At 43.3% G+C, this 22112-nt stretch overlaps 1 protein-coding gene across 1 annotated transcript; it reads right to left on the bottom strand.

Annotated features, from left to right (window-relative positions):
* Positions 1-1782: 1782 nt before the first annotated feature.
* On the bottom strand, positions 1783-10775 carry meox1 (mesenchyme homeobox 1). The gene is made up of 3 exons (XM_079237654.1): positions 9954-10775; positions 5537-5709; positions 1783-2637 (listed from the first exon to the last, which is right to left on the bottom strand). The coding sequence occupies exons 1-3, from the start codon at positions 10444-10446 to the stop codon at positions 2515-2517; spliced, it is 789 nt and encodes a 262-aa protein (XP_079093780.1). The 5' UTR covers positions 10447-10775; the 3' UTR covers positions 1783-2514.
* Between the last annotated feature and the right edge of the window lie 11337 nt (positions 10776-22112).

Genomic DNA, 22112 nt, shown 5'->3' on the forward strand with positions numbered 1-22112 from the left:
GAGCGGGGCTGCAGGAGACCACTTGCCGTTATGAAAACATTCTTGAGGATTACGGCGCTATAGACGGGATCTAGTCGGGCGTTGATGAGGGCTGATTCCCATCTGGCCTCGGGGACACCCGACCTCCACGAGAGATATTAATGAAGATAATCACGGCATCGTCGGAAGGGGCTCTCGCTGAACACACATTAAAACACTGAGGGCGGCCTAATCCCTCCAGATAAGGTTTTGTCGCTGCGGCCCCCAGACAGGAAGACTTCACTGAAGCGGGTGACCCGGGACAACGTAGCTGCTCGTGCAACCAGACAGGACGGCCTTGTAGTTCACATCGAGTCAGACACCGGGTTCATGCCGATGGAGTGAAAAGGTGACATTTTGATGACATCCCAACCCCTGAGGAAAAGAAAATATTAAAAAGAAAAGTACGAAAAGAAGTGTGCTACTGTGACCCGTGACTTTTACATCAGTACGATAAAAACACCCTTGTGCCTTTTATGTATTTAGTTAAACACCAGTACACGTGTCAAAGACACGATCCTCCCGCTGGGGACTGGAGGAGCATCTGCCCCGTTAACTTTGGGAAATTTATCATAATTCTCTTTTAAAGGAACACTGAACAAACACTTTCCTAAAAGGCTACAGGTCACAATATGTTATTAAAAACTGAATAGCATCTTTTATGCTGTGACATTTAAAAATACCCCAAATGCATAGAATAAAAGAAAACAAGATGTATGTAATTGTTTTATCCCGTTCTTCGTTTTGCGTCCGAAGGCTCCATCGTCCCGGTGGGGCCATCGGATGCTTGTCGGCGCCTTGGATGTGTTTTCCGTCCACGCCTTCCTCGTCTTCTGCACGACTTTTTCCGGACCTGGGAACCCGGCTCCAGCGTTTCCTTCGCGGTCGCACATGGTCGCTTAACGGCGTCGGGCAAAAGGCTTACGGACCTCTGAAGCACATTGTGGCACATCTGCTGGAATCACCGTGAATTTTTGCCAAAAAAAGTGACACGCCTGCGAGCCGGCTTAAAACACTTAATGGATTTTCTTTTTGTGCCATTTGTCGGCAGCGGAAAACAAGCTGTGAACATACGAGCCTGTGCTTAAAGTTGATATTGCAAACATGTAAGCAAACAGTGTTTCTATTCACAAATCCAATCGTTATCGTTAATTTAGAGTCTGGCGACCTGTCGCATGTAAGTCATAATTCACCTCCCCTTCTAATTCTGTTTTGGTCTCCAATAACTCCTGAGGAAGTATCCGTCTCTTTAGCTGCTAAATGCTCCGCTACGTTCACCAGCTGAATAAAGTTTGGTGCTGAGGAGGTGAACAGTGTACAGTGAATCAACCTGAGGTCTTTCACTGAAAACAGCTGCTCGCCTTAAGCTAACGACGAGCTTGATGAGAGCCGTGAGAGTGAACCAAAACAATGAGCTTAAAGACGCTAAAACACTACGAGCGACCTCTGTGACGTGACACTTAGTCGTCTGATCCATTGTTTGTGTAAAGACATTGATGAGTGCAGCTTTAATGTTTGTCATGTTGTCATTTTCTGTATGTTTTGACGCCGTTTCTCTGGCTCTATGGCACAGAAAGATGACATCACCATTCTTAAAACACGCCCACAAAGCTCTCCTCAAAGTTTGTTTTTCCACCAATGAACAATGAATTCGCAGCACTTATAACTTCTTACCTGAAGATCTCCACGTCATGCACACATGTACCTTCTGTCCGATCGGTTGCTGTTCGGAGGGCGGAAGAAATTATCAAGATATTTTTCCCATCATTTTGCAGCAGATGATTTATTCTATTTGCAGAAACAGGCAACATCTGTATTTTATCAATAACATTCAACATGTATAAAAAAAGAATAGTATAAAAAAAAATGCATGTCAGATAAGAAAAGAAAAAAACTATATTCTAGGAAAAATAAACTGACAAAATGAAGCAAAAGTCATCTGATTCTGAGGCACTTATGGCTTGGCAACACTTGTGCAGTCTGAGTTTTCCCAGGTGGTTGTAGTCAAGCGTCAAAAGGCCGAGATTACAATACTGGAACCGAAGGAGATGCTCTCAAACACAATCACAATCACGCTCTGATGTGTCATCACCGGCCTTATGTCCTTAAAGCTGCTATCTGGACTCTGTCACTGATCTACAATGACCACAAGTATCACCTCTAATATTTAAAACACAGTCAATGCAACGAGACGGGGGTTCTCTTGAGCGGAGTATTTATCGAAATGCAGTTCATTGTGGACAAAAATCAACTATTTACAACAGCAAAGAAGATGCTCGTTGATTTCTTCCTGGGTATGAAACACATGATCTTGTTTGATTCCTGCAGCTTTTCCAAAGACGTGAGCAGAAGGTTGCAACGTGCTGCGTCGGCGTCCAGTTGACCCGAGTCTCTCTGTGTCGTCTCCTTCTTTCAGACCGCCGTCCCACCCTTTGTGTGTGTATGTGTGTGTGTGTGTGTGTGTGTGTGTGTGTGTGTGTGTGTGTGTGTGTGTGTTCATTCAGAGCTGGGCGAAGCCGCCGAGTCTATGTCGTCATTTTCCAGGTCGTTGGGCGAAGACGACTGTCCTCCCTTCACTCTCTTCCACTTCATCCTCCGGTTCTGAAACCACACTTTCACCTGTCGCACAGAAACAAAGGAAAAACGCATGAGTTTAATGTGTATTCTGGACTTTTGATAAAGAATCGTGATTAAAGATCATGATGTCATCAGCGTGCATGAATCAAATGATGAGCTACATTTGCCTCCTGGTGTTCCAGATCAATGTTATCGATCGATTGATTAGTTGATCCACAGAGGAGATATCTATTTTATTAGCTGTATTTCTTCTCACTTTTCACTTTACGTCGTCTGTTTGCTCTACTTTCCTGTCACTTTATGCATTATTATTGCAAACAGATCAACACACACAAAAAAAAGAAAAGAAAATACTTGTTCGCTGATCCCTGTCTTCATATTGTGCACATTCTCTAATAAAGTATATTGAAAAAAAAAGAAAAGGTATCGACAACTATTATATTAATCTACTATAAGTTATTTTTTAAGCAAAAATCCACTGGGTAAAAAGAACGTCTTGGGGACTGTTCAGATTTAAAAAAGCAATTTTATGGGAAAAAAAATTCTGACATTTTATAAGATATTGGAGGATAATAAAATGCTTTATTGATCCCCAGAGGGGACACAAGTAGGGATTAAGAAGGGAAAGTAAACAATAAATAAGGAGAGGAATACAAAACTAAAATAAGAACAGAAGTAAAAGTAGAAACTATACGAGAGCAATTAAAAAGACAATTGCAAGAGAAAGTAAATGTACACTAGACTAAGATGTAATTTGATGAAGTATTTAACCACAGAAGAATCCTTAAATGAAATGAACAATAAGAATCTATTCTAGATAACTCTGACACAGTGCAGAATTATTCCACCAAATCTCAGCGTGTAACCGGATCACTGTGGCTTTTTCTCTCTGTGTTGCAATGTTTTGCCAAACTTTACAACACGGTCAGCGGAAAAATAGACAAATAATCCCCCCACAAATCTCCCAGCGCAGTATGTTAACTGGCTCCGTTTGCGTTTGGCCTCGCGAGGCGTGTGAGTTGTCGGTGCAGAGCTTCTCGGTTCTGGCTCAGAAAACCTCTCGCGAATGCCGGCGGAGAAAGTATCGTGTGGACGGCGGGTCAGAGAGAGTCAACTATCAGGATGTCGGCCTACACAGGATGTGAGTTTACAGCGTGGACGCTTGCTCATCTGTGTCACTGCACCGCTCCCAAATGTGAATGATATCATACTTCAACTGTCCAGGCCAAGAATAGCAGCACAAAAACACACACACACACACACACTTCCTGCAATGACGGGGGAAAAAATACGGCAGAAAAACAACCGAGGGTTGAAGTCTGTGATTGAGAACGTGCGCTCAAGATTTTGTATACGTTCATAAAGACAATGTCAAAGTTAATCTGGGGCTTGTGCCATACTTGAGCCATGTTGGATGAAACAGATGAAGTGATATGAATGTCTCTGGTTGTTTTATGGGTTTTTAATTGTCAACAAATCCTTTGAAAAGACGAAAAAACTGCTCCAACACACTCTATTCCTTCCTAAAGAGGAAATGGTCCTTTTATTGGAGACTTTCAGCATTGGATTCATTAAATTCAAACTAGAGGACCAATGTTCACCATAATGAAGGAACATGTCACCCATTCAAGTGATTTTAAGAGTGTTTGAGCAGCAATGGAGCTCTATGGCACAGAGCAGGAAGATGTATAAGGCTTTGGATACACAGGTTGTTAATGGTTTGTGATCCATTTGTTGTTGGGGTTGTCCTTTAAAAGGGATGAATAGAATATCTCTATCTAAATTTTTTAAGATGATACAACCAATTAAAACCAGTTGTATTATGTCGAAAGCCTAAACTCCAAGCTCTTCGACGTAGTTCATAAAAAAATGTCATTTTCTGAGAGTCGTGATTGAATTTAAATACTAAGATGACTGTAGCAGCTCAAGGAAAGACAATCTCAGGTTGAGGAAGGTTGAGGTGAACTCTGCACATCCCCTCCACTCCTCCAACCTCTTTGAGTTTTATCTCCACGTTGCAGCCGACTGAAAGGCCGGCGAAAGCGCCAAAGCATGGAGGATGAGTTGGAAAAAGCCGACCAGTTGCAGTGGGACCTCTGAGTAAAGATGGAACCGGCTGTGTGCGAGTGTGTCCGTCCGTACAGAAGTGTATATATATATATATATATATATGTGAGTGTGTGTGTTTTTTCTTTCTGGAGGTCTGGGAAATAGATTTAGGCAGCAGACGGCAGTATGTGTGGTCACTGTGGCACCGTGGCCTCATTAGGAGGAGCTGGGCCATCGGGCCTGACAGACAGACTGAGGTTTCATCCAGCAGCATCGACACATGTTCGCCCGATTTCATCCAGTCTGGAGCTGCCGCCCACTCATTAGAGCTGCATGTCATTCTGCTCCGACCGCAGCACGAAGAAATACATCGTGGAAAAAACGGTTCATTATAATCTAAATGCATCTATGTGCATGCATTAATATTAGACAGCAGAGGGAGAGTTATATAGAATAATGTGGTTACCGCCCACTTTAAATAAGTGATGATAACCGAATTTACTTGATTTATTTCTTTCTTTCTTTTTCTTTTCTTTTTCAGTTTTTTGGGGGGGATAGGGGTTTAAATATTTGTGGGACTTTTGCTGCTGGAAAGGTATGACAGTAGAAAAAAAGATAATCGGTAAAATTTTGACATTTAGAAACAAATGTATTTCCATATATTTTAGTATTCTTAACATGCACCTTTCTGCTAGATTTGTTGTATATTTTTGGGGGTGTAATTCCAAGGATTCTTTCATAAACAAAATGATTAGTTTTTCATCTAAATTAATCACATTTGACTGAGAAATAACAATCAAACAAAACATATGTCATACTTAAGACATTAATGATCAACACAGAGTGATAATAGTCTAAATATGACGTTGATGTCACATGAGAAAGTGCGTACCTGTCTCTCCGTGAGGTCCAGGTTGACGGCGATCTCGTAGCGGCGCAGCCGGGTCAGGTAGTTGTGGTGAGTGAACTCGGCCTCCAGCTCCCTCAGCTGCTCCTTGGTGAACGCCGTGCGCTCTTTCCGGGCCTTGCAGGTGGAGTCCACCTTAAAACTGGACTCCTGGATATCTGGAGGGGAAACGGAGAGGGAAGTTTAAAGGTGTGCGTGCGGCAGCGTCCTACTTTCCTCGACTGTTTTTTCTACTTTTCCCGTCGCATTTGCTTTAAATATAGAAAGCCTAAAGTTAAATTTGTGAGCAGCCTCTCGTTGACTATTAAACAGACCTGAAGGACCTCTCCAACCAACAAACCACAACTCCAAAGCCTCTTTACTGGGAGGCCCCTCATATAGTAAACACCAAAACCAGCACTTTTAAAAAAGAGACCACCATGACCAGTGCTTATACGAGTCCTGTTCACCTGCAGCGAGTGTGCGTGTGCACGTCCGCGTGCACGTGCTAATGCACACCCTCTGCCCTTTATTTGTTTGTTGACACATTTTTTTAGAACAAACTGATGCATGTGAGTGTTGATTCATGGCGTGTGTGAGAGCATTGTCGGCACAGGGCCCACCAAACCGGCCACAGAGGGACTGAGTTAGGGGAGGAATGCAGCGGAACATCGTTAAAGCCTCTAACAAAAGAACAAAGGTGCGGATGTGTCCAGGTCGGACTGCTACGTATGTGTGTGTGTGTGTGTGAGGGGAGATTTCCCTCTGGAGCAGATTCACATTAACTCATCTCAACATGACAGCAGATACATCAGGACAAAGATATCTCTATGAAGGTGGCCGTCAGCTGTAAAGTGCGACCAGGAAATGTGGTTTGAACTACACGCTGACATCAGTTTCACTGATTATCCAAGCTCTCATAAGACAAAAAGACACGCTTTATTACTACGATTTATAGATCCCCGCCTTCATATTTCCTCGGAAATGTTAAAATGTTAAACCTCATTTACCAGGATGAATATAAAATGAAAGCTGGTTCATTTAACTCCCAGTAAAACGTCTCTCGTGTATTAAAAGGGGGAAAATAGTTTTTTTTTGGTAATAATTGTGCACTAGCAGCTGATGTAATCTCTAGAAAATGGTTCTAATTTGTCTAAAGTGAGAAGTCTTGCTCGGCGCTTGCCAGGATGTGGAATGGACTGCTGTACCTGGGCCAGATGTGACCGGGCAGACTGGGACATGTGTGTGTGTGTGTGTGTGTGTGTGTGTGTGTGTGTGTGTGTGTGTGTGTGTGTGTGTGTGTGTGTGTGTGTGTGTGTGTGTGCTGGAATACCAGTGTGTCATGCCAAAAAAAAAAAAGAAGGAAAAAAAAGCCTTCTTATTGTTGTTAAAGTGTCGCGCTGCCATGAGCGCGCCGCCGCTGCCCGGCCGCGTCGGGTCTGGTCTGCAGCGGCGTGAAGCAGGTTTTTGTTAGTCCCGAACACCTGGCGGGGCACAAACTGGTTCCCATTGAACAGGCCCCCAATAAATATCCTGCACAGCCAGAGACCGTAAACTTGCAGCGAGAAGGCTTCTGCACCCAGCAGGGTCCCAAACACAAACAGCATTTGGTGCATTTTTTTTTTTTTCGGGGTGGGATGGTGCAAAAGTAGTTTGTCTTCATGAGGGGAGGAATTAAAGCTGCCAGTAATTGTTTTGCATTCAAATAAAAAGCCGGTGAAATTTGCAGGTGGGTTTAAAAGGGCGAGTCAAGATGTTTTATTGGTAAAACTTTATTAAAACCTCCTAATTTTAAATTGAAGTCAATTAATAAATGGGTTATAACACATGCATTTGTAAGGAGCTATAAGGACATTTTAAAGTGCTTATTAATGTGAATAGACGCGTAATGTATGCTCTGCAACATACATTATATATGATGAACTGTCTTCAATCACATTTATTAACACTTTTAAACCCACGTGTGAATGATTTGCAGATGTATACAAACTGTTATTGCATGCTTTATAACATACTGATAGGATTTGCTTATATGTGTAATAATGCAGCTTTGTATATGCATTAGTAGACATTAATACACTTTAAATATGTTTAAAAAGTCCTTGTATTTACTATATTTATTATAGTGTGTTATCAATCATTTATTAAGTGTTAATATAATGTTAATAAGTATCGATAAAGTTGACATGTGATTGTTTACTTTTATAATGAAACTGGACATTTTTTTTACCCCAAACAATTCACAATGATGAAAATAATAATACTCTTGGCTAATCACAGAGTGTTTATGCCAACGTTCCTGTTTCATATCACGCTGTATTATAAAACTAATCATCAGTCAAACTTTGGGACTGAAGTCGATACCAGATACCAGCTGGAGTTTTAGGCTTTGGAAACACTTTTTCCATATCTGTATAAATGCACACAGACACACACGGCTCTGTCTGTAATGTGAACGCCTTCTGGGCATTTTCCTAATATATATATATATATATATATATATACATAAGTATATATATGTGCTCCTCCACCAGCCAGTCAATGTAAAACTGAATGAAGGGCTCTTTTTTTCTCCTGGAACCCAGAAGTGATGCAGTGGTCAGACATGTTGCATGCACTCAGTGGGAGATTGTGTTACGGCTTAACGACAGGAAAATGTCAATGGATAAGAATGTAAAAAGTGGGCTCGCAGGCAAAGTGATTTTACCAGACGTGGTCTGGCATGTTTTCAGTGTAGTGAGTGGAGGTTACAATAAGGTAAGAAAGAGAGGGTGTGTGTGGGGGAGGTGGGGAGGGGGGTCTGTACCACCCCCCCCCACTCCATCCACTTCAATTAGGCTGTTGCAGACATCGGTCATGTTTTTTCTTTCTCCAAATAATCATCGGCGCTCTCTAGAATCAGGTGCGGTTTGTTGCGTTTGGACGAGAGAAGATAATCACGGCGACGCGGTCGATGACAATATCTTGAAGTGTAACTTCTCCACCCGGCTAGTGAGTGGACTCACGTAAACACTGAGATCTGTAAACACTGAGTCACCCCGAGAGCCGAAGTGTGAGCAAAACAAACTTCTAGTTTTACTAGAGAATACATCCAAAGTACCAATTTGCCATATTTACTGCTGAATTATTTTGACTGATTAGGTGTAGAAGTGCAAATGCCCATAAAGCATCCTCTCTGTGAGGGAAGCAGAGTTTAAAAGCCTGACGTTTCTCTCCAGTGAAGAAGTGGGCTTTTCTTTCACAGATGAAAAGTGAAGGTTCCAGATGTGTTGGCCGTGGGTTTATCTTCCACTCTGCCAGGTACTAATGCCGCACATTAAAACTTTTACACCTTCAGATTCAGTTTAAATGCAAACATTTGTTTTAGTCCGTGGCGCTCGTCGTTAATGTGTCACGTGTGAAACCTTCCAGGAATTACTTCGTCGTGGATATCGATTACTTTTTTGCTTCCTATTAGTAAGTGTGAAATATGATAGGGGGAATAAATTGTGCTATAATCCAAAAGCACACAATTACACTATTTCAATGCCTACAACACAATATAAGGTTGTTTATGGGGGAAAATGGAAATAGAATGCAGTAGAAGTATTATTTTTTATATTTTGTGGGCAGCTGGAAAGTATTTTAACATCTTTTATAGTTTTAGGTGAAAAAGTTCAATTAATTCACAATTCACAAAAGAACTACAGCAGGATTGTGTATGAATTTAATGCACTTTTGTGATTTTAAACTATAATAAAGAAGACGGTCTGAAGCACCTGCGATGCCTGCAATGACTTTTCCCCACAGAAGCCTGATGTCATATTTTTTGTTTTTTGTACCTTCCTCTTATATTTGGCCACTCTCTTATCAAACAGTAGCCTGTTTCCAACGGATACAGGAGCGCAATGAAACGTTCACATTCACCCGTTAATCATCTCAGCCTTTTTGAACAATAAGAGGATGCCACCGCTGCGTCTGGAACACAAAGGTCTCGTCACCTCCTCACCTTTCACATAGCGATCTGGTGAGAGCGCCGCCTTTCAGGCCGAGTTGATGAGGAAATAAGAGGGAGAATTTGTGTCGCTGCCAGCTGTGACAGAGGGCAGGGGAGAGATTCTTAACCTCGAAGGCACTCCGCATTCGCTGCGCTTGGCGCGGCATTTTGTTTCACACCTGTGTGTAATGGTTCGTTGAAGATAAATCACGAGATTGCACTACATTTCTCATCTTTATTCTTCCTGCTGTTTCCCTTCTCATCTTTTCTTTATATATTTCCACCAGAATGTGGCAGATAAAAGAAGAATGTGCACTGTCATTTTTAATACTCTCACATGTGCATTTCATTACTTCTCTAAGCCCTGCTGTTAGTCTTTGGATGCTCCTCTTTCCATGTGAAACCCAAACGCACCCCAGCTGACTCCCATCCGTCCCAGCGACTCACCTGTGACGTCTCTCTTCCTCTTATTGGAGCTCTTCTTGTCGGAGTCGGCCGACGCCACGCTCTGAGGCGAGTACTCTCCCTCCAGGCAGCCGGGCACGGCCCCCGGGAGCCCGTCTCCCGCTACACTGTCCAGCTCGGGCCCTCCGCCTCCGGCACCGCCGCCTACAGGTGCGACGATGGCCGGGCAGATGGCCTCGGGCGCCCTGGCCCGCGTCTCGCAAGGGTTGAACTGCCAGTCGGCCCTCGGGTAAACCCCCTGGCTCTCTTGGTACTGTCTGTCGTCGCGCGGGTAGGCGGCGTGCGGCGCGGTCGGCACCAGGCAGGAGCTGGAGAAGTCCGTGTAGGCCAGGAAGTCGGGCTTCTGGTGGAGGGAGAACGAGGCCTGCTGGTAGGGCGACTGCAGATTGGCCCCCGAGTGAGGGTTCCTCATGCAGCCCCAGATGGGGCTGCTGGGGTGGGCGCTCCGCATGCAGCTGCTGGCCGGCTGATCCATGACGACGTGAGAATCACACGCTCTCAATCAACGTCTTATTACAAGTCTTTAGCTTGCAGAGGAGTTGGAAACCCCCCCTCCCCACAGCGAGGACTGTAAATCTGCAAGTCTGCCGGTCTTGAGAAACGTCCACTTCAGCCGACTAAGTGCACATCATCGTCTCGCTGCATCCACCTCGGGAACGCTCACTTCTGTCAGAACTTGTTGACTCTTTCGCGCGAGGATAGACGCCTTCCTGTGACAGCGTGTTTCTCCCTCTTTCTCTGTGTGTGTTAGTGTGTGTGTGTGTGTGTGTGACGTCCTCTGGAGCCTCCGGTCCTGACACACTCTCACACACTTTCCCCTCGCTGTCTTGCTCTCACACACCCTCTTCTCCCCTGACTGGCTTGTGGCTCGACGGGAGAGCCGCATCCGCAACTGCATGCCTCCCCTCCTCGGGCTGGCTGTTTTCACAACTCTTCTAAGGCATTCTTGACAAGCAGAGCCCTCCTCCTTTTCAAACATATAGGTGGGAAAGAGTGGCAAGTTTATGGAGTGTAACGTGAGATTGTGGAGGAGGAGCCCCGCCGGCCACATGTTGGTAGTACCCTCCAACCAACCCGGCCTCATCAACTATTAATCACGTTGGGGGAAATTTTATACGCACATCTAATGGGCTTTCCAGACGCGAGGCTTTTATTTTTTAAAGGGACATTGTCTGTAAAATATAAAGCGAGCACCCACCCACACGAGAGCTGGGGACCCCGACTTATTTCAGCTCCTTAGCGCTTTCTGACACCCAATTTAGTTCCTTTTTTTGACACCCTTTGGAGGAAAGTTAACCCTCACCTTTTCCCTCTGCACCCCTGATCCCCACCTGTCCTCTCCAATCTGAAAAGTATTTTTTTCCTTTCTTGTTTTTATGACTTTCTCTCTCTCTCTCTCTCTGTGTGTGTGTGTGCACATTCATGCTGCACACCCAAATCCACCTGGCTGTACTTTCGTTCACTGGGAGGTGATAGAGGGACTGGATTTGATGTTGGCTGCGCAGGCTCTCACACCTCCCTGAGGTTTTCTCACTTTAGTCAAACACAATATGAAATTTCAGAGCCACATTTCAAAAAACACAAGCTAATATTTTCTTCTTTGCAAACACTTTGCTTTTTCCCCCTCTTCTTCTCCTTCTCCTTCCTGCGTGGTCTCTGTGTGGAGCTCCTAACGTCTGAGATATTAAGCAACAGGAGAAATTGTGCGCGACGGAGATCGCATGTGGACTCGCCACCGCATTTGGACCGACGCCGATGTGATTTTCTGATCACTGATTTTTAATCTGTGCAGAAGCCACTTCCCCATGAAGTAATGTCTCTAATACCATTAAAACCTTTCTGGGCTAAACCAAAATGTAGACTCAATTTCAGCGTATCCGTTACCCAGTAAACCCACTGAACCACACTTTACAGAAATGCAGTTTCTGTTCACGCTGCTCATATTTGTGAGCTGAGGTTCGCCTTCCTCCTCGTGTGTCCTCACTTTGCTCCTGACCTCCCAGACAGGAGAGAGGAGGAAAGATTCAGAGATAAAAGGCTATTAGAGAAGAAAGAAGTTGGAACAACTGAGATAAAGAATGCACCTCGGACCGGCTGGTGACCGTTTTATGGGCTCAACATTAGCTGAAATGACTCTGTTGTACATAACGCTGCCACATAATCATCCAAGAAAAAGACAAGAGCGGAAAAAAAACGTATTTAAAGACATTAAAAAAAGGAAATCTGAACATCCATTGCCACGAGTAAAAAAAAAAGAGGCCACTAAAAGAAAATTTAGATTAAGTGAAAGTGAACAAAACTAGAAGCGGGGACGAAATGAAAGAAAAATAGAAAACGTCAGATAGAGAAAGGGAGTCGGAGAGTGTTTGAGGTCGCACACCAAACCCTTTCCATTTACCCAGCGAATTGTTGAGCCATGAAGCATCCCCTCGCTTTTACTGGCAGCCCGAGCTCCGGCCGCACCGCAGGGAGCAGAGGTTACACTGCATTTGTGGTCGGAGCAGGGGCCATCTGTGTGTCAGTATAAATTAGAGTGTGTGTGTGTGTGTGTGTGTGTGTGTGTGTGTGTGCTGTAAAAATATACGTCAGTGAGCATGTGTGTGTGTGTGCGTGTGTCTCACTAAAAGAGGCAAGGGGTGTTGAAATGAAAGTGATAGGAGAGAAAGAGTATCCGTCACTTCACACTCGGTCTATGAGAGTATTGTTGTCAGACATTCACACAGAATTCCAAAGAAAAGAAAAGCAAAGAAAAGCGTCAGTTCAGAGCCAATGAATGAAAAAAAACGACCGCTTTCTTCCCCCACCAACGTCTCAAACACTACAAGGAAACAGGCTGGTCATGTCAGGCGGAAACTTTGTTTGTCCAAAACCATTACTGCTCTAAAAATGATCTAAGTTGGTTTGTTGTCTTTATAGATGGTCAGGTACTCGCATAATAGTAATACTATTTCACTAAAGTAAAGCTCAAATGGAGTTTCAAAGTTTCCCCTTGAGTGAACAGTTAAGTTTTAATTTGATTATGTTCTCCAGATTTGATGTATATATATATATATACACTTTTTGTTGTATCTCTTTCTACTGCGTGTCTAACACTGTACTGTATTGTTGGCTGTTAAGATGATTGCAGCTGTGTGCAGCACTATTGCCCAAGCAAAGTTTCCCCTTGAGGCCAATAAAGTATATTTTATGTTATCTTGAAGCAAAGTTTTAGCCTATTATTCAAGGTTAAAAGCCTTTTGACACAGAAGGACACCTGGATTCTCCCGAAATCAATCGGCTTCGAGTAATGCGTGTGTGTCCGATAAACCAGATCACGGACCAATCAGCATCCCGTGAGGGGCAACTGGCAGCTAGGGGGCGTAGTTTTTAACAGATTACACTGTTCGTTCAAAACAACAATGGCGGCTCCTGAAGAGGTTAGCATGGATGCTGCAATAGTGGTCAATAGACTGGAGTCAGGAAGTATTGAGATCCGGACTACAACCCTGTTGGCTTTGGTGTCTTCATGGGCTTCAGTGACAACAAGAAAATTAAGCCTTATCCTCTAACAAGTGTAATTAACTGTATTTTGTTTAAAATTATGAACAAGATCTTTTTCAGTATGCTGCAAAAATGTTTCACACAGTACCCATAATGTGTGTGTGTGTGTGTGTGTGTGTGTGAGCATTTATGCTTATCCCTGTGTGTGTATTTACACACCAGGAACGTGACGAATAAATGACACGATAATGTGAAATACTGCGAATACTTTGCACCAAAACTTTTTATACCGACAATAAAGCACATTTGTAACATTTGCAGCATCCTTTCAAAAAAAAAGACGTGAATAGTTTTGTGAAGACAGAGGGCCAATGAGCAGGATCCTTCAGTATGTCTGAGTTTAACTGTTGTAGAGACTAAACTACTGCAAACTATTCCATTGAGTTTTCTTTTAGTGAAATACTAATGAGTTCACTCTGGTAAACAGTTACACTGTGTTTTTGTCTCGGGCTTTTATTGTGAAAGGTCAGAACGGAAAGAGACTACGGAGCCTGTAGTGTGTGTTTTTATGTTCCACACAACGTGTTCAGTTGATGCCTTTATTTGCGGCGCAAAAGCTCGGAAAAATTCAACCTCGTCCTGGAAAAAAGAAAATTTAAGAAAAGCCCCCTTTTGAGAGCGTTTGTGTGAGAAACCGGGGAGCATGTGAACTCTCACTCGGTCATCCACACCACGGATTGCAGATAAATGAGCTGGACATGAGTCACATCTCCCCTCACCCGGCCTGGCAACCTGTTTCTGTCAGTCTAGCACCATGTGTGCGTGTGTGTGTGTGTGTGTGTGTGTTTTTTGTATGTGTGTGAGAGAGTAAAAAAAAGAGTAACAAATTGCATATACGTGCACATGTTTAAGCTTTGTAAACTGGGCAGACATATTTGCACAACTTCATGCTTTTAAGTATATTTGTGCGTGAATATGTGTGTGTGTGAGTGCAAGTGTGTGTGTGTGTTTTCATCTGATCCATCTTCGTGACTCTGGCAGGATTAGGGATCTCCATCCGTCTCTTGTGTTTGACAGCGTGACCCCCTGCGACCCCACGCTAACCCGGGACTTACTGGACTGTGGGAGCCCCCTTATCCTTATCTCTGCTACTGTCTTGGGGGGGCGGGGGAGGGGTTGTGAGAAAAAGAGGATTGGAAAAGATGAAGATAAAGGAGAAGCAATGAGGCATATTTATTGAAATGCAACATAATAAATGAGCGTTGATTCATACGATTCACAGAAATCCCTCTCGGCTCCCTCTCGGCCTCATGTTTGGATAATTCGCTCCACATTTGTGCCACTGAGACGCAGTCTGCTGCCCAGCTGACGGACGGTTAGGAGCCAATAAACAAGACCGCTGGTTTCTTTCACTCCTGCTGGTTTTCGGCCGAGAACCAAATCTTGAGCAGCTTCTGTGCAACCGGAGCTACGAGGAAGTGCCGCTCCACTCGAGTATCGGGAGATAAATGATGCTTCTGGAGATAAACAGTTTTAAACATCGGAAAGTAGGAGCAATGAAACACTGGAGGAGTCATAAATGAATCCGGAAAAGGAGTGAAGTCACGTTTTAAGGTTTATAATGGAAGCAAATCGGAATTTGAGCCAATAAATGTATTTTTTATGAATACAAAACTATGAGTAACGTACTATTGGACAATTAGGGTTGTAACGGTATGAGATTTTCACGGTGCAGTAACCGTCGCAGAAAATATCACAGTATATTATCATTATTATTAATTACAATGGCCCGTAAGGAATGAGCACAGAATTATACGGCTGTTAAAAAAGATTGCATGTAACTAAAACATGATATTTGACTTAATCGTGTAAACCACAGCTACATTTAGTACTGTAAAAGTCGGGTTACAAGCCGTTAATACCTTTGGTCAGTGTCCCCGTTAGCTCCCCGCTGTAGCTAGCTAGCGCTCCAGATAGGGCTCCAGCTAGCGCTCCTGCTAGCTCTCCGCTAGCTACCTGACAACCACCAAAGGTAGCGGGACCAGCCCCGGCTCGACACCCGACGCGGGCAGAGGGGACGCGGGCAGTAGCAGCAGCGCTATGCTAGCTTGCTACAGCGGGGACACCAGGCTTTTATGGTAGCTACTAAATGAAAAATAACATCAGCTGTGACCTTTTAAAAAGATGATTTTTAACACTAACCATATACTGTAGGTGTGATATTGTGCAGTCAGACTCGGTGTCTGTACCTTTAACTTACACACACATTTATACTGACGTCAGTTTTTCTCTCCAATAGGCCTACCGTAGACGAGCACAGCACGATAACCGTCAATCATCATACTTCACTCAACCATATGTGCAATGAAATGTGTAATGTTTACGTGAACCACAATCCTTATTTTCTGCACGAGCCGTCTTTCATGAGGTGTACTTTAAACAAGGAAAAAGTGAGGAATAGCTGGAAGTGGTTACTCATGCTCAACCTGTTTCAATCACAATTTATAACGTACAATAGGCTGTACGAACAGCTCCAAGGCATTGAGAGATGTGGGTGAAATGGATGGTGTGCATCGTAGTCTTTCGTTTGCCAACAGTATTACCTAAAGTCATTAGCAGTGTTGGCGAAGTGATGCACTGCGAGCTTTGACAAATGGGCTGGATTTTAGAGGCTGCTTTCGCCAGAAGAGATGGATGCTGCCAGCTCACTGAGAACTTAAAAAGTGGGAGTGTTTACGGCCTCAATAAAGGAAAAAGTCCGCCAAGCCAGCAAATTAAATTACTGTTAACTCATTAACAAATGGTGCATTCATTAAAAAAAAACACCAAACAATTATGGTTCTCTAAAGCAGTGTATTGCTTGGCCACAACAGTCACCGATAGTTCTGGTGCAAAGACTTGGCTCAGAGAGTTATAGAAAACGTCTGGATGTCTCACTGACTGACCGATCCATCATCGGAACTATTTTTGTCCCAGTATTACACCAGAACTAGGAGTAATCTGCAAAATATCTGCTGATTGGGCTTGAAAACTGTATTGTCTGCTAGAATTACAGCATGTATATGTGTGTGTATGTGTGTCTGTGGGTGGAAGGGAAGGAGGGGAGGGGGGGACACACACACACAGGTGCTAATAATCACATATGATCACATATGATTGGAATCAGGTGTTGGCAACAGTTTCTTGCTATTGTGAGGGAATATTATAGCTCTCTGAGGCTTTGGGCTCTCATCATCTCCCCATTGTGAAGTTGTTTACCATTTTTCCACAGTCGGATTTCACAGAGTCCCATCCCACAAGGTTAAAGCCAGTTTACGCCACAACATATCTGTGGGAAAGAGCCGGGCTTTGGATCATTCTTTAAGCGTGGAGGTCTAAGAAAAGACAATTAATATACTTGTGTGAGCCAAAAACAGATTTACTTTAAACCTGCAATAACTGACTCATTGGCCAGTTTGATGAAGATGAAAGAAGCTTCGTCAGCTTCTTTCGTTAGCTCCACAGTGCTAAACCTGTTAGCACTGTGTTAGCATTGTGTTAGCATTGTGTTAGCAATGCGTTAGCACCGTGTTAGCAACGCGTTAGCAATGCGTTAGCACCTTGTTGGCAACGTGTTAGCAATGTGTTGGCAACGCGTTAGCACCGTATTAGCAACATGTTAGCAAACGGCAGATTAGAAGATTAGCGTTCTTTTAGAGTCAATATTCACTCTTATTTCTGCTCTCCACCAACTCTTTAGAAAGATAACTGGCTCTTTAGCTACTAAATGCTAAAAACCTTGAGCTGAAAGCCACTAAAACGCTGCATAGAGAACAAATCAATAGAGAGAAACATGTGATCCATTGCTAATATAACAATATTGATTATAGTCACATTTAGCAACTGCTTTGCAAATGCGTAGAGGCAGAAGTTATGAATTTGAGCGCTAATTCTCGTTTCTACTCCAACTCGGTCTTTGACAGACAACTTCACCTCTGGGAGAAGCTGTGAAACATACTGACACTGGTTTTATTTCAGTGAAATCAACTCATCAAATGGTGTTTCACTGAGACACCAATGGTAAAAAATACTTTCCACATAAAAAATATTTTACGAGGGATAGAAAGGAAGATGCTGCCTTCCAGTGAAACTTTAACCTGCGTTAGTGCAAAGTATGAATTTCCATCCACTAATATATATATATGTATATATATATATTATATATTATTTTTTATTATAGTTTATATATATATATATATATATATATATATATATATATATATATATATATATATATATATATATATATCTCTGTTTATACAACAGCTGGGAAGGTATTAACTTATTTTTTGTATTGTTTTAAAACAAAAAACTCAATTTTAAACTTGAATATGTGAAATAGCTGAATCAAGGGTAAACTCGTAAAAATCGTGGTGGTTTTAAGAACAAACTGCTCTTCTTGTACTACCATTAATAAGTGAAATTTCTCAATAAACTGACCCCACCATGTCGTCTGGACTTATATTTCAGGTCTGCAGCTACAGCGCGTTGAGTCACGTTACAACTATGAAAACAAGCTAATCTCCACCTCACCGACGCTACACCACAGAAACTAATTTCCCCGCTTCCACAATATCACCACATACTGTAACATATGAGCAGACCGGGCAGCCAGGCTACTGATTTCATTGGCAACAACATCAGACTTTACTTCCAGCCACATTCTCGCTCAGCTGTGGGCCACAGGACCAGTTCATACGCTCATGGAAAACCAATTGAAGACTGCTCTCTAGTGGTTTTCGGTTGGAACAGCTGAAACAAGCCCAAACCTTCACTCACAGAAGAGTCTCCTTAAGGACAAACTGTCAGTGGTAAATTTAAGACAATGATTGGATAAGTGGCTTTCATAATTTCCACATGTATTCGATACAGGAGCACGTTTTTTCAATCTTAAACCTGGCTGTTCTTCTTATTCATCCGTATAAATCTGCTCGTCAATCTTTTTTTTTCTGAAGGAGAGGTGTTGTTAGCAACAGCTTAGCAGGATGCAGCATAGCTGCCATGAGGAACAATAAGATGCATTCACTTGCTTCCAATATTGTGCAACTGATGTGTTTTTGTACTTTTTGGGCAGAGACAAATAAATCCATCCGGCTCCAAACCCCTAACCTCCCCATCCATCAATGTTCGATAGCGCCGACCAAAGTCCATTCAAACGTGAGGTTATTTTACAAGGCAAGAATCTGGCTCGACTGCTTTTGAGGTGAAAATGCTCCGAGCTGTGATCTTTAAGAGTATTTGCACGCACACAGGAATAAAAATCTGCACTACAGGAAACTAGAATCATCCACTCCGAGCTGCTGGTGATCAACTTGACTACTCAACATCACGAAACACAAGATAAATCAAACTAAATGTCTGTGGGGTCCAAAGGAATACCCATGTTTTTGTGGGTGTCAGGAGGCCCTGATCGTGTGCGTATGTGTGTGTGTGTTTGTGTGTGGACAGTAGCACTAGTGCGTGTTCATGGATTACCTTCCTTCCTGTCTGCCTCATCTTGTTTCCAAGGAGCGCCGGGCTGGACTTCCTGCTTGGGGAGCTGGGGCTCTTTGAAGAGGCCCACTGAGCGCGCTCCCTGGAGGGTTGTCAGGCTCGGCCTTGGCCAACAAACACCTCTGAAGGGAGCGAAGTCGCTGGGCCAAACATTTCCTCAATCACTGAACGGAGTCTTTGGGGTTTGCGCCGCCGAGGCCCCAGAGCGGCGCCTCCCTGAAGCTCGACGTGGAGAGTTTGAGCCGTGCGGAAGAATGGAGGCGTTCACACGCGAGGACGACGACGGCGACGACGACGACGACGACAGGAAAAACACATGTGAGCACATGCACACGACTAAAGAGATGCATCGGATAAAAAAAGTGCAGCATGTTTAGGATGCTATCTGTGGTGTGCATGGCGCCTTATTTTCCATCAAGTTTTCACTCATGGTGAGTTGTTGTTTTTTCTTCTGAGATGAGAAAGACAGTTATGTCTTTATATGTGGTATAGCACAACTTACATAAAATTGGATACATGCCTTGTTGTTTTAGTTAATAATAGCTTATGTAAAGGCCAGTTACCCAAAAGCCAAGGGCATACAATACACTCCAATTTGATATATACATATATATATATATATATATATATATATATATATATATATATATATATATATATATAATATCCTCCAAACAATGCAATTCGTTACAGTACAGTTCCTCAAAAAACATGTTGAAAGAGCATGAAATTAGCTACCTGGTTGTGCTAATTAGCTTGCTAGACTTACGTTAGCGACCATTGGCGTTAGCCGGCTAGCTACATACACCTGTTGTGCAATATTTATTGACACTGTTGTTGTGTGTGGTACTAGTCAGAGTTGTATTAAAGGTAGCTGGTTGCTGGTCTGCCGCTGGATACATTGGCTTCAGTTCCCCGTCGTAAATAGCCGTCTCATGGCAAAGTAATCCGGCATGTTCTAAAGTTAGCGAACACTTGATTTATTTTGGTGGGGTCTTTCTTTATGTGGCTAAAATACGTTCTCATCCGGCGTCGGTAATACTACTCCAACTATGGATAAGTACGTGAACTTTCCCTTGAAGCAAACATTTTCAAATATGTATGCAAGACCACACACACACACATGAAGGAAGCTTCCTCCAAGTGGGTAAAGAAATGTGCAGTCATAAACTTAGAGGAAAAGAACATAATGGGAGGACTGACAGCTACACATACATCATTTCCCTGCACATCCCTTCATTTTAGCGGCTGTGATGTATTTTACCAGCAAAGACATCCTGATCTGCGTTTTTCCTCATGTGATTCCTGTAAGAGGAGGGAGACGAGGAGGGAAGAGAAACACAGAGGGGGAGTCCTGCCTCAACTCTCTGCATCCTGTTTGCCTCGGAGGAGATTTTCATTTGTGCGTGTGAACAGCATTGTTGTTGTGCATGTGACCGTGTGTGTGTGTATGTGTGGCCATTTGTGTGTGTGTATGTGACTGTGTGACCGTGTGTGTATGTGACCATGTGTGTATGTTACAATGTGTTTGTGTGTGTATGTGACAATGAGTTTGTGTGTGTATGTGACCATGTGTGTATGTGACCGTGTGTGTGACCGTGTGTGTGTGTGACCGTGTGTGTGTGTGTGTGCATGTGACCATGTGCATGTGATCATGTGTGTGTATATGTGACCATGTGTGTGAGTGTGCATGTGACCGTGTGTGTATGTGACCGTGTGTGTGTGTGTGTGACCTTTGTGTGTGTGTGTGTGTGTGTGTGTATGTGTGTGTGTGTGTATGCATGTGTGTATGTGTATATGTGACCATGTGTGTGAGTGTGCATGTGACCGTGTGTGTGTGTGACCGTGTGTGTGTGTGTGTGTGTGTGCATGTGTGTATGTGACCATGTGTGTGTATATGTGACCGTGTGTGTGTGTGTGTGTGTGTGTATGTGACCATGTCTGTGTGTGTGTGTGTGTGTGTGTGTGTGTGTGTGTGTGTGTGTGTGTGTGTGTGTGTGTGTGAGAGACGATGTGAGTCAATCTAAATGCCCCCAATATCGGATGTTGCACCTTTAACTACTGTACATGTGCAGGTCTGTAGTATGTTCGTGTGTGGGTTTGTCTATCAGTTATTTAAAAATCTGCTTAGTTGTGAGATTACCATCATTTCCAAACCAACCAAAACTCCTTGTAAATTATGTGAAAAATAATGCGAAATAATAATTGCTTCTAACTGGGATTATTTTATGAGATTTGATAAACCAATCCCAGATCGAGGGTCCGCTAACTTCTTCCAGAGCTTTCGTACGTATCAATTACATCCAGCGAACTGACCTCCTTTAATCTGAAGTAGCCTTGAACATTACTCACACAGCCTTTAATTACACACTCACCCTGTGTTTTAAATAGCTGGAGGCCTTTTCGCCGATTGGCTCCTCATCTTTTTAGGTGTCAAGTAACCTGCAACAAAATAATATCTTCATATTCTGAGACGTGAGACTGAATTATAGACATGATCACTGCAGTGCAATAACAAGAGCAGCATATTTATCCGAGACGAGTCACAGCATGTTATGGATCGCCTCTCGAATTATCCACTCTCTAATGACAATGTGTGAGCGCTGCATTCTTTGTGTTGTAGTCAGAGTGAAGTCAGGGTTAATGCACCGTCGAAGCCACAGCAGACGAGGGAATGATAAGACCCTCAGTGATCTGCGACGTGAGATTAATCGCCAGCGACAGCCTCCATTACGATAATTACCCCGTGTGCACGTGAAACCCATATCGAGGTTCAGTGCGCGGTCAAAGCCAGCGGCAGATGGAGGGCATGATATCATGTGCGGTTTGAAATATGCAGAACCAGAGCAGGCACAGGAAAAGCAAACTATCTATATTTAGCTGGCTGGCGCTTTTACGATGATGGACACTGAACCGGGTGAGTCAGCCCTCAATCACACACAAAAAAAAAGACGAAGAGGAGGAAGAAAATGTGAAAAAAAAGAAAGGGAGGAAAGAAATTCCAGATGTCAACAGTAAAGTTTGTCCAGCTCCGGTCTGTGGCCACTGGAGCTTTGTGTACCTGCCCCTGCTAAAGCCATTACCTCCGGCTGGAAGCTGCACAACAAAGCCAGAGAATTCTCGGAAGCC

The sequence above is a fragment of the Taurulus bubalis genome, assembly GCF_910589615.1.
Source record: "Taurulus bubalis genome assembly, chromosome: 2".
Taxonomy (NCBI): domain Eukaryota; kingdom Metazoa; phylum Chordata; class Actinopteri; order Perciformes; family Cottidae; genus Taurulus; species Taurulus bubalis.

Excerpts from the sequence above, each read along its gene's own strand:
- meox1 (XM_079237654.1), bottom strand. The coding sequence starts at position 10,446 with ATGGATCAGCCGGCCAGCAGCTGCATGCGGAGCGCCCACCCCAGCAGC. Across the intron at positions 5,710-9,953 it reads GAGGAAGAGAGACGTCACAG|ATATCCAGGAGTCCAGTTTT; the intron begins GTGAGTCGCTGG and ends TTTCCCCTCCAG. Across the intron at positions 2,638-5,536 it reads TGGACCTCACGGAGAGACAG|GTGAAAGTGTGGTTTCAGAA; the intron begins GTACGCACTTTC and ends TCTGTGCGACAG.